Source organism: Bactrocera dorsalis, chromosome 3 (genome assembly GCF_023373825.1).
Source record: "Bactrocera dorsalis isolate Fly_Bdor chromosome 3, ASM2337382v1, whole genome shotgun sequence".
Classification (NCBI taxonomy): Eukaryota; Metazoa; Arthropoda; class Insecta; order Diptera; family Tephritidae; genus Bactrocera; species Bactrocera dorsalis.
Genome location: NC_064305.1, coordinates 73,949,071 through 73,961,969, shown reverse-complemented (window position 1 = coordinate 73,961,969; position 12,899 = coordinate 73,949,071). Strand labels below are relative to the sequence as shown.

General features: G+C 34.7%; 1 protein-coding gene and 1 long non-coding RNA gene across 2 annotated transcripts in view; one reads left to right on the top strand and one right to left on the bottom strand.

Annotated features, from left to right (window-relative positions):
* LOC105224560 (serine protease filzig) overlaps positions 1-1,734 on the top strand; it is a 63,073-nt gene extending 61,339 nt beyond the window's left edge. The window contains exon 8 of the mRNA XM_049452971.1: positions 310-1,734. Coding sequence (XP_049308928.1) covers positions 310-474 — 165 coding nt within the window. The 3' untranslated portion in view covers positions 475-1,734. The remainder of the gene's footprint in view (positions 1-309) is intronic.
* Positions 1-12,899, bottom strand: part of LOC115066031 (uncharacterized) — a 164,932-nt gene that overhangs the window by 137,414 nt on the left and 14,619 nt on the right. The window lies entirely within an intron of this gene.

Below are 12,899 nucleotides of genomic sequence, written 5' to 3'. Positions count from 1 at the left end.
AAAATTATTTTTGTCTAAAAAAATACATATTATTTCACAAAAATATTTTTAAAAAATATTTTATTGCTTAAAAATATTATAATTAAAAAAAAAATATATGTATACTACAAATTTTATGTGAAAAAAAAATTAACAAACAATATATTTTTATTAAAAAATATATATTTTTGTTTAAAAAAAATATTATTGTAAAAAATATTTCCAATAAAAATTTTAATGTAAAAAAATATGTGGCAACGCCACAGTAAGCATAAACAATAATACCGCTAATAATATGCATTTTTCCACACTTCTTTCACACACCAACAGGGTGACAGCGGTGGTCCATTGGTGCTTCAGCGACCCGATGGTCGTTACGAATTAGCCGGCACTGTATCGCACGGTATCAAATGTGCGGCGCCATATCTGCCCGGTGTATATATGCGTACGACATTCTACAAGCCGTGGCTGCGAAGCATAACGGGTGTCAAATAAATCACGAAAAGCAACAGTCGGAGCAACAACACCAACAACAACAAAAGTACATAAAGCAACGCAATAGCAATAACAATACCAACATTGTCATTATACATATTAAATACAGTTAGTTAGGTATACAAAAACGATTACATATACACATACACATATAGAACATAGATATGTAAGTGCGTGTAAACAGCGCGCAACAACAAAAACCCTAGTAAATTCGAAGTTAGTGAAAATTATGAGTATAAAAAGAAGAGGAAGAAATTTGTGTAAAAATATGAAAATGGCGAAAATGTAAAAAGCAAAAACGAAAATGTGCAAAATGAGATTTAGAAGTCAGCGCAATGCAAGCGCCGAAATGTATATGCCGTTATAAGGTAAGCCAACACACACACACACAGCAGCAAACCAGCGAGCGAGCGAAATGAGAAATTGCGCAAAAATTCAGTTACCCAAAGCGAGAAAAAATTATTAATGGAATTATGTTTAGACGCTTGGAAGATGTACCTTCTCACATGCATACATAAATGCTGAAATTGAAAATTTTCACAGTCAACGCTGTAGCTTATGCCTTTTTTCATATTTTTTTACAGTTTAAGATTTTTTACGCTTGCTCTTCGCACATAATAATCAAAGCTTGTATAAAAGCGTGCGCTACCAAAAATAGCTACCCTAAATATGGCTGTTGTCAGGTATTTGTGAAAGCCGGTAGTCAACGCCTGTGGGTATGCTAAGTTTTTTGGTTATCTTAATTAAAGCCTGTAGCTTTGGCGTGCACGCAACTTTTTCCACTTAAATCTATGCTAAAGAATGATTAGTGGGCTTGTTTTCACTTAATAGCATACTTTTTGGCGCAATGCAAAATATACGCCGACACTTGAAAGCAAACACAGCGCAACATTTTCAAAAACAACAAAATTTTAGATAATCTTCCAACACGGTTTTGGGTGGGTTAGTGGAAATTGCGCGAAATTTCATAGCTAAAAAGCGAAAAACAAAAAAATTGTGCCTAAGTAGTCTGAATGTTGAAATGCAATTTGATGTTTTGTCTTAGTGTTAAAGTAATTTTACGCAACTAAAGCAACAAAAACATATAAATATGATATTGTTAGTTAATTTTACAAACATAAATTGTATGAAGTAGCGAGCAGTCATTGAGTTGTTCATAATTTAATTTTATTTTTAAATATTTATTGCATACTTTTAAGCGCCCAAACTATTTATTGAACTATTTATTTATGAGTCTATGCTATAATGGATTTAGGCATTTCGAATATTTATTTAAAAAATTATTTATTGAAAAAAAGTTAAAAAATATTGAGAATTTTTTTATAAAAAAAATTTTTTATTGAAAAAAATAAAATTATTTATTGAAAAAGAAAACATAATTATTTTTGAAAAAAATAAAATTATTTATTGAAAAAGAAAACATAATTATTTTTGAAAAAAAACTAAAACAATTTTTTGAAGAAAAAGTTTAAAAATATTTGAAAATTTTTTTATTAAAAAAAATATTTTATTGAAAGAAATTTTTAGCAATTTTTTATCCTAAAAAAAATACTAATTGAAAAAGAACAGTTATTTATTAAAAATAAAAATTTTGATTTTTTTTTAATTAATAATTTCGAAAAATTTTTTCGTTAATAATTTAAAATTATATAACTAATTTATTTATTTATTTATGTGCACTTTTAATTTAATTTATTTATTTATTTATTTATTTACTATTTATTTATTATTTATTTATCTCTCTATTTATTTATTTAAAATTTAAAAACAAAGCAATCTCATTTGCTTCCCCAACAACTAACCTTTAATTCAACTAAAAACACTGTTTAGACAAATTCTTTATTGAAAAAACTGTTTTTGTTACATACATACATACCATAAGTGTACTTATTTGAGCCGTTAGTCGCAATTCGAGCAACTCATTGTGAACGAAAACGAATTTAAGCCTGACATTGAAAGATTTGCTTGTTTGAACAGAATTGTTTTTAGTTAAATTGAAATTAACAAATTAGTTTTAATTATGCTCATTAACAAAACGAACAAAATGACTAAAAGAAATTATAAATTAATTTTAAACTAATGTTATTAATAATAAAATTAAGTCATAATAATGCATAAAAATAAAAATGTTATTTAAATTCTTGCTGTTAAATATGCAAAAACTGTAAATTTAGTATATATTTATAAAAATATATTTTATAAAACATTTCAAAAGAAACTTCAAAACTTTTTATGCATAACTAGATAAAATAGCAGCATAACATTATAGCATTAAATAAAACGAATATTATTAAATAGAAAAATTCGAAAATGGGTTGTTTCATTCATTTTTTTAAAACTGTAAAAGTTAAGCGAGAAATTGAAAAAAATATATATAAAACAAATAAGGGCGAGCTAAGTTCGGGTACAATCGAACATTTTATACTCTTGTAATTTGAAGGAATCAAAGCAAGGGAAATACCTTAATACGAGTATGTAAAACGTTAATCAGAGAATCGGAATCTAAGGAATTTTATATATATAATACATACTATACAATAATTCACACACTGACCGATAAATTTGGCATACGATTTAAGGTACTTCACCGTCAAACACCAATCATATGGAGTAAGATCAGCCGGATGTTCGAAAATTCGGATATTAGTTATGCGGAGGCTGGATCAAGTTTTTGCCCAGTTGTATCTATTTCAATCTAATCTCTGTTACGAGTTAAACACGCTTTCCAAATTTCATTGAGATAACTCAAATATTGGCCGATATATCCAGCATAAAGTCACCCGAACGTTCGAAAATCTTATATTCGGTATATGATTGAGTATTGACTCGTTCAGATTAACCATTGTCAGGAAAGAAATTCAATCGCATATCTCCGCATTCACCGATATTTTCGTTCAAAAGTCAACTATATACACTGGAGTTCACATATTTGGTACCTAGAAGCTTGAACAGTTTTGCTTGGATTTGAGCAATTTTTGATCGTAAGAGTGCACACTTTAAGGAATTATTAGTGCAAAATTTTATCCCATAGTATTCTTGATTTGTTTACTGCAAAGTGAAAGAATCAAATGGAATTTAAAATTGTGTTATATGGAAAGGAGGCGTGGTTGTAGTCCGATTTCGGCCGTTTTCGCACTGCGACATAGAAATATGCAAGCAATGCTACGTACGAAGTTTAGTAGAAAAGGGTTGGTCCGGTAGGTAATAGATATGTGGTTTCACCAAAAGGTAAGCGTTAACACGCTCATCGGCCAATTTTCAAACTGGCTCCTATAAATCACGGTGTAGTCTTCCAATTTAATCCATTTTCTTATATGGTTTGTTATAGCTACTTGTATAGTGGTTTAGGATATATGTACATTAATCATATTAGAAAGCGAGGCCATGCCCATATTTTCAAAAACGTTCAGCTTGTATCGTCATTCTGATCATTTATATATACATAATCCTATATCTATCTCGATTTGTTTTAGGTGATACATACTGCCGTCAGGTGCATGAAACCATAATACTCTGTAGCTGGTTGCAAGAAATCGCTTGATTGTTTTAATATTTTTTTCAGTTAAGCTCTATATACCTTTGCATGCGTGTGAACCACTTGTCGAAGCACTTTTGCCACTTTGATTGAGATATAACCAAAACATGCGTTTTGAACACATTAACTGACTCCTCAGGTGTCGAGAAACGTTGGTCTTTTTATTAATTTTATTCCGCCGTCAATAAAAAGGAGTCGTTCGTTGCCAAGTTAGGACTTAACGGAGGATGACTCATTAAATTAATGTTTTAACTACAATGCATTTGATTCAGGCGATGTATGAGAGCTCGCAAGCGGTTGGTTTTTCTGATTTCTTGAACGACAACTGACAAACAAATGGTTATGTGCCACTCAGAATTTGCTATTCTGCGTTGTTCTAGTCGTACGCTTGCGACATGTTCGGTTTTCCCAAATAAAAGGCACAGACAAGTTACCTTTGTTCGATTCGCCTGGTTGTGAAACGTCATACAGTTGACTACTGTTTACTTTCGGGTTTGGACGCGTTAATTGCAATATTGAATGTGTGTTGATCCCACAGCAGAATTGTCTCAATATCACTATACGTCACATGACAATCTTACAATGTCAGTTTGCGCAGCAACAACTGATTTCGGACCACCTTCACGAAATTCCTCTTGAGCTACAAGCTCGATTGAAATCACCATACGATCTATACACACTGGTGCTTGATGCACTTTCCTATTTAATTAAGCTAAAAAATTTACTTTTGCTAAGTTAATCTACGTCTAATTCCAAAATTGTAATCTTAAAAAGTAATTTGAAAGTTGGTGTCAAGTACCCTGTGATAAACGATATTTTTTTATTGAACAAAGAAGAGCGATAATGCACCATCTCATACTGCTTTGGTTATTCGAAAATGGACAAAATTTACCTATCAATTTGATCACAGCTGAGAAAAGCATTAAATGCAGAAAAAAGAAAGCAAAAGTCTCACTTAAACTTGGTGAAAACCAATAAAAACTTAAAAGCTAGAATTTAATTGTTTTGAGACCCACAACCAGAATAAAACACAAAAGGCATAACAAAAATCTAATTGACGATGACCAACAATATAACTCAAGCGTTGGAAAATGCCTAAAATGGCACTTAAAATGACTACCGGTGACCCTACCTGAAAACATCCATTTGAAAGCGCACACAAACAAAAATAAGTGCCACCAAAGTTGGTTAACATTTCACCTTTGCCCTAACGCCAACGCACACATTTGCACACTGAAATGCTGAAATTGCTGGCACAAAAAAGTATGGCAAGCTTTTGGGCGTTTTGTTGACATGTTGAATACAGTTACCCCAAATTGGCTTTTTCGATTTCGGCATAGCTGTGTGTGTGTATGTTGCTTTTGGCCACACCAGTTTTTCTTCTACGGTTTTTTTTTGTTTTTGTACACTTGTGCGAAATTTCCCAAAAAATAGCACAAAGGCAGAAGAATAGAGATAAGCTTGTAAAGTCCATTTGAAATTTGTCGAAAAGTTTTAGTCAAATGGTGTCGACAAAATCGATATTCGCATGCCCTGTGGTGTAATATGTTTGGTGCCAAGTAGTATTAAGCGCCAAAGTACTTTAATGTTGGACAATTGGGTCTTAGTATGTTGGGTGAAGTACGTTGCTGAGCATTCGGCTTATGGAAAATTTCTTCAGAACTGATGCTTGGCAAAAAAGTAGGTATGTAATAAGGAAATGTGATACTTATGAAATTTGATTAAAAAAAAATTACAAGAATAGAAACCAAAATATTAAAAAAATAAATAAAACAATAAAAATAAAAAAAAAACAAGAAAAAACGTTAAATTCGGTCGCACCGAAGCTAAATACCCTTCACAGGTGCATTTCTGTTAGTAACTATGTGTTCAGTTTGTATGGAAGCTATACTGATATGCCCAAAAAATAAGGTGACATTGTATTTATATTGAAAACTCTTTATTTATTCTTCCAAATCAATTTCATCCCCTTCAAAGTAATCCCCTCCCGATGCAATGCACTTATGCCAACGGATTTTCCAATCTTCGAAACACTGGTTGTAGTCACTTTCCGGGATGGCCTTCAGTTCCGTCTTTGCTGCGCTTGAATCTGCTCTATCGTATAAAAACGGTGTCCCCGGAGCGGTCTTTTGAGCTTGGTGAACAGCCAGAAGTCGCACGGTGCCAGATCAGGTAAATACGGTGGTTGTGGAACGATATGGGTTGAGTCTTTGGCGAAATGATCACGAATTACGAGAGCGGTATGGGTAATGCACTATCGTGGTGTAAAAACCAAGAATTGTCTTTCCACAATTACGGCCTTTTTAGGCGGATAGCGTTACGCAAACGACGCATAACGTTCAAATAATATTCCTTGTTGACTGTTTGACCGGTTGGAAGGAATTCATAATGCACAACACCACGATAATCGAAGAAAACAGTCAACATGACTTTGATTTTTGAGCTTTTTTAGGTCTCGGCTCTCTTTTGGCACGATATTCGCTCGATTGATCGGTTGTTTCGGGGTCGTAAGCATAGATCCAAGTCTCATCGCCAGTTATAATGCATTTCATGACACCCTGGTAGTCGGAAAGCATCGTTTCACACACTTCAACGCGACGCCTTTTTTCCAAAAAATTCAATGTTTTCGGTACCAGTCGAGATTTGACGCACTTGAGGCCCAAAACATCCTTCAAAATGGTATTGGCTGAGCCTTTCGATATGCCAACTTCATCAGCAAGGTCTCTAATTGTTAATCGACGGTTTTTCAACACCAAATCTTTGATTTGTTGAACATGAGCTTCGTCGGTTGATGTTGGTGGTCGCCCTGGACGGTCTTCGTCTTCGACACATTCACGGCCGGCTTGGAACTCACTATACCACTTGTAAACATTTATTTTAGACATAGCCTCATCACTAAAGGCTTTCTGCACGATCCTCAATGTATCCGCAGCAGAAATTTGATTCCGTAAACAAAATTGAATGCAAATTCTTTGCTCAACAAATTTCGAAATCGCAAAAATCGAAAAACTCACTTTTTGCAGCTCACAAAACGACACGTATCTCAAACACTTATGAATATTTTAACATTAAATTTGACATAAATGGACTGACAGTACTACCAACCTATAAAAAAAAAGAATTCTCCAAATCCTTCGACCTTCAGTTTAAATTCAAATATCTCCTTATTTTTTGGGCACAGTAGTATGGTATAGTAATCCGTTCTGAACAATTTTTGTGGAGATTATTAAGTAGTAATCCATGCATGCCAAATTTCGTGAAGATACCACGTCAAATGCGAAGGTTTTCCATACAAGCCCTTGATTCCGATCGTTCGTTTTGTATAGCAGCTATATGTTATAGTGGTCTGATATCGGCAGTTGCGACAAATGAAAATAAAAACCCCAATGAAAAGGCATAATTGATTAGAAGTATGGCAAAGTCTTAAGAATTCTTATGCCCTCAAAAGCTATACTAAGTTCGCCAACAAATTTTGTAACTCACCGAAGAAAATTTCGGGGGCACCATAACATATACATAAATGATTCACAGCATTTATGTTTGGTTCAATCTAGTTTAACGTTTTAAATTTAATTTTTTTGATTTTGCAATCTTGAAGTTATTTAAATTAATAGCCAACTGAACTGCTTCTCCAACACCAACACGCCAAGTCTCAAATAGTCAATGCATTAGATTACAAAAGCAAGATTTTCTACATTCTTCAACTTAATTTAAAAAAGCGGCAGCATATAGTACATAGTTATATTTAAAGCATCTCCATTACCCCAAACGTGTTGAAATTTAACCTTACCGCAGAGTGTTCACTTTTGGATACTCACGTAACGTATACACACACCTATACTTATGCATATTGGCTGTCGTTGGCAGTACGGAAGCCCTTATCTAAGTACTTGGATATATTTTACCGCAGACAGTTGAGTTATTTGTGTAGCAACGCTTGCGCTCACTTATTGTGCGAGCTTATAAAGCTACTTACAGCGTAACCGCAAGCACTGCGGTTCAAAAACACTCAAACACCCACACTATCACATAAATATCTATATCTATAAGTGTAATATACTGCAAAAACACTTATACACTCTCCTTAGGAAATTTATTTGGGGGCGAAAGTGATTGTTCGTTAACCCACTTTAAGGGCTTTGCCGCCGTCAGTCTAACGGTGGTGTAAAATTCGATAGAACTGAAAGTTCCGATGTAGTGAAACGAAAAGCAATTACAAGGAGGAATAGGTATGTGTGTATTTGTGTTGATATTTATACGCATCTATTTGTATTTGCATTTGTGGGTAGCTAATTTTAACAAGTTGTCGATAAGTTGAGTTCGGCAAGCGCTTGAGTAAATTTGGTGTGCGGTTAACGAAAATTGGCTGCAAATATTTTGACTAGAAGTGGAGGGGTGGATTACGGTTGGAAAGTTGTGATAATTTGCTGATTTTCTACTTTTATTTTGAATACTGTAAGGAATTCGTATTAATTGTATATTAAGGAGCCACATTGCAAAAAGAAGAAACGACTGGCGCGCTGTTGTTAACTCGGCTATAACCGCGTAAGCGGTTTCTGCGCCAGTAAAAAAGAAGAAAGATGTTATATTTGGATGGATAAAATAGTTTTTAATAAGAACTTAATTAATAGACAATATTTTAAATCAATAAAAATAAGTTGCTTGTATAATACCACATCTTTTCAAGTTTTGTTGTGCTTCGATTTCCTCAATTGAGTAATCTCAAAATTGCACATTTGGATAGCTTACAAGAACTTGATTTGGATCGTTTAGTTTTTATGATTGCTATATGATAGGGCGGTCCAATATGTCAACATATACACAAAAAACTAAAAAATATCTCAATAGCAAAATTTTTCATTAGTTGATATTTGATGTTGCTTATACGACCCGGCGAACTTAGTGAGGCTTATACAATGTACCAGAAAATTCTAAATAAAGCGCAAAATATATAATAATTCAGCAATATTTATTGGTCGCCTTTAAAATAGTTCCCACCAGATGCAATACACTTATGCCAACAAATTTTTCCAGTCCTCGAAATATATCAGGAGAACAAGGAAAAATCATACAGAGCCAAATCTGGTGAATATGGTGGTTGATCGATGGTATTCCTTACGCCTTTGGCTTTAACTCGTGGATGAATGCGATGCTACATTTTCAACGTATAACTAGTTTTTCCCCTCCATTCCAATGATTGTTGACTTGTTTGCATGTCTAACCCATAAATCTATGTCTCATCGGCAGTTGTAATACTCTCCATGAATGTGAGATCGGAATTCGCACGATCAAGCATGTCTAAAAGGACCTGTTTACAGTACTATTTTTGGAAAAATTCACCGTTATCCGGACGAGTCGAGTAAGAACGCGTTTCATATCCAAAATAATCACCAAAATCATTCAAACAAACTGGGCTCTCTTGCCATCTCTGTAACAGTTGCCTGACGATTTTCAGTCATCATATCCTTAACTTTTTCAATATTTTGATCAGTTGTAGAGGTCGAAGGTCGTCCAGAACGAGGTATGTCTTCAATGATCTCTCGACCGTCTTTGAAGGCTTTGTACCACTCGTAGGTTCGTTTTTTTTGATAAAACTGAATAACCGTAAGCCTTTTCCAACTTTCGCACCGATTCTGCAAACGAAATTTGGTTCAAAATACAAAACTTGAGACAAATTCTCTGTATGAGCTGCTGTAAACAAACTGTGATAGATCGCGCTTATATTTGGCATAGTAATTAAGGCTAGTCCTATCTACTTAGCAAGATACATTTTTTAACCTAATTTACCAGTGGAATTTAAACTATAATTTCCTTTTACTTTTTTTGTCACATTGTAAAAGTACGCAGAAAATGACAGATGCTTGATACTGCGGAAAAGCTATACGAAAGCCTAATTAAACTCTGGCTCGAAGCGGCTATCAACGAAGCTAGAGGACTGTCTTCTAGACAACAAGGCTTCAGGCAGATCAACCACAGGAGCTATAAAATGCGTCATTGAAAGCGTAGAAGCAGCAGGCTGTGGTGCGGAGCTACCTTAGCAACAGAAAACTGCTGTATGAAACTAGAGAAGGGTCACAATAGATAGCGGTTGCATCAGGAGCAGCACAAGGCCCAGACTTATGGAATATTAGCTAAGACGCTATATTAAAACTAGAAATGCCAGACAAATCATATTTAATTGGCTACGCGGACGACATTGCGGCAGTAATCACTGCATGGGATACAGAAGAATTGCGAAGAAAGCTGAACCAGGTCATGATACGAACACAAGCATGGCTCGACATACTCAACCCCCAGCTCGCTACGGAGAAAACAGAGCTACTACTGCTAACAAACAAGCACATACCTCTCGATATAAGCATGCTAATAACCACGGATATTCTTCGCACATAGAAAGCAGTAAACCACCTAGGCGTAAGACTGGACCCCAGACTAACCTTCTGGGTATAAATTCAGCACGCTGCAGGAAAGGCAGCAAAGATCACCTCTCACCTGAGCCGATTAATAGCCAAAATAAGAGACCCCAGCCAAGAAAAGAGAAGGTTCCTAATGTCGACGACAATCAGCGTCTTACTATATGGATCCGAGATCTGGGCAGACGCGCTTAAAAAGGAAAACCGGCGTAAGGTAATGGCCAGAGTGCATCGCACCGCAGCCCTCAGAGTTGCATCAACCTACCGAACAGTATCAGGCGATGCAATATTAGTTATAAGCGGTAATGCCCCAATTGACCTTCTAGCATTTGAAAGGAAAAAGCTGTGGGAGCTAAATAAATTATCCACCATTCTAAATCAATGTTACGTCTATTCGAATAGTTGTTCTGCTGTGTGTATTTAAATAAATGCAAAGTGTTTGAAAACCAAGCAGACTCTGATTTTTTCTTGTTCCAAAGTTCTGAAAAGCCAATTGTGCATCTATATTTACTGCAAAGTTTCTATAAACTTCTATACGTAGCAAAAATTTGTAGAAGTTGAAAGCTTACTATTCGAATAGTAGACAAAGAATGGTTAACGAGATGGTCGAAGATGGGCAGTTAATCAAATACTCGACGACTGACGTTTATCTGGTTACTGCAAACTGTATACTATTATTCGAATATTTCCATAACGGGTTAAATCGATTAGTCGATATACCAAGAGCTTTACTTTCAATACCTTTGATGGATGGACTAAACACATTTTGTTTAATGTATTGCGTATGCAGTATGTCAATGCTAAACTAGTAGCAAAGGACCTGAATATTTTGTAAAAACGACGTCGAGTAAAGAGATCGTGATTGAGGTCGCTAACTTCATTAAACGCTACATGTGATGACTAATTGCAAATGGCGCTCTAAAAATGCGTATAACAACCGTATTGAAATTTCGATTAATAATTACTATGCTGGTATGGGCACAAAAGAAGCATATGTTGAATGCGACAATTCATAAGTAATATTATAAAGAATTTCAGCCGTAGATGAGAGTGTACACGAAGACCATGAAGAGTTGATTCGTCGTCGTTCACAGCAACGAAATTAATTAAATTAAAACCGTACAAAACGCAGCTTGAGCAAGAACTGAAGCAGCACAACCTTCCCAAAAGGCATCGCTTCGCTCTATAGGCTCTTGAAAAGTTCCAAGAAGATACGACGTTGGACCTTGGAACATCATTCGCCAGTTACAAGTCGAATTCTTCGAACGAGTCATTGAAAATTTTACTAAATGTATGGACTGTTTGAGGCCAACATTTGAAAGAGATAACCTTCACAAAATAAATGCGAAAGAATGTTCTTTCGAATGATGATAAACATTTTCCATTATATTTGAAGTTTCTGTGTTTTTTCTTTAAAATAGTAGAGAGCCTCGAAATGAATCACCTTTATATTCCAAGAAATGAACCATAACCGAATCAGAAGAAGCTTAAACGCATTTTCTTCGCAATTTAAATTAAAGCACGAATCCTTTAATCGTTTTTAAATGGCAATGAAGTAAAAAATTCCAAAGAATATTGATACTCAGAGAAATCTTCGATAGAAATAAATAAATCACAACAAACACCCACACTTATACAAGTATTGCAATTCAGGTTTATATTCCTTCAGACACACACACACACCCGAGCAATCTGCACATACAAGCAATTTATACAGCCCGAAAACCAACCAATTAGTGAGTTTTCTTGAATGACTGCAAAGCTCCGTGTGGCGCAGCTCACCCGCGCTTCGATGGATTAAGGTGGATTTAGCGCAACCGTTGCAGGCAAACAACAACAGTTTTACACTATTTGTACTTTGTATGTATATGAATATATGTATGCATGTGTGTGTGCACTAATATTTATATAGCTTATAAAATCTGAGTATCGAAAGCCATTGGAAAAGCCCAAAAGCCAACAGCAGGTGCCTTTCAACTAACTTCTTCCTGCGCCATGAATTACATACATGTGTATGTATGCAGGCATACAAACGTACATTCTACGTAGCAATAGTCAAATGCATTACAGCTGTTAGTTTAAGATTACGACTTGGCAACAACAACAAGCACACCACAAAGTGCAACATTGGCACTTCGAAGATGCAAATAAAATCAAATAAATAGAGGGAACATCTACTATACAGACAAACTACTATATACAAGTATAGGCGTATATATATATATTTACATAGCTTTATATATTAGTGTATATATGTAATTACATACGAAGGTGTATAAAGTGTATGAGTTGCGAGCGAGGTCAATTTGTATGGTGAACTTTAAAGTGCACACCACTTAAGTGTACGTTGCAATTCACAGTTGGCAAATGGAAGCTGCTTTCAAAAAGGGGAAGAAGGAAATAAGCGAAGATAAGAAATTGTAGTTTCTTCCACTAAAATTTATTTGCACATTCGAAACTTACATTGAGTGCATTTT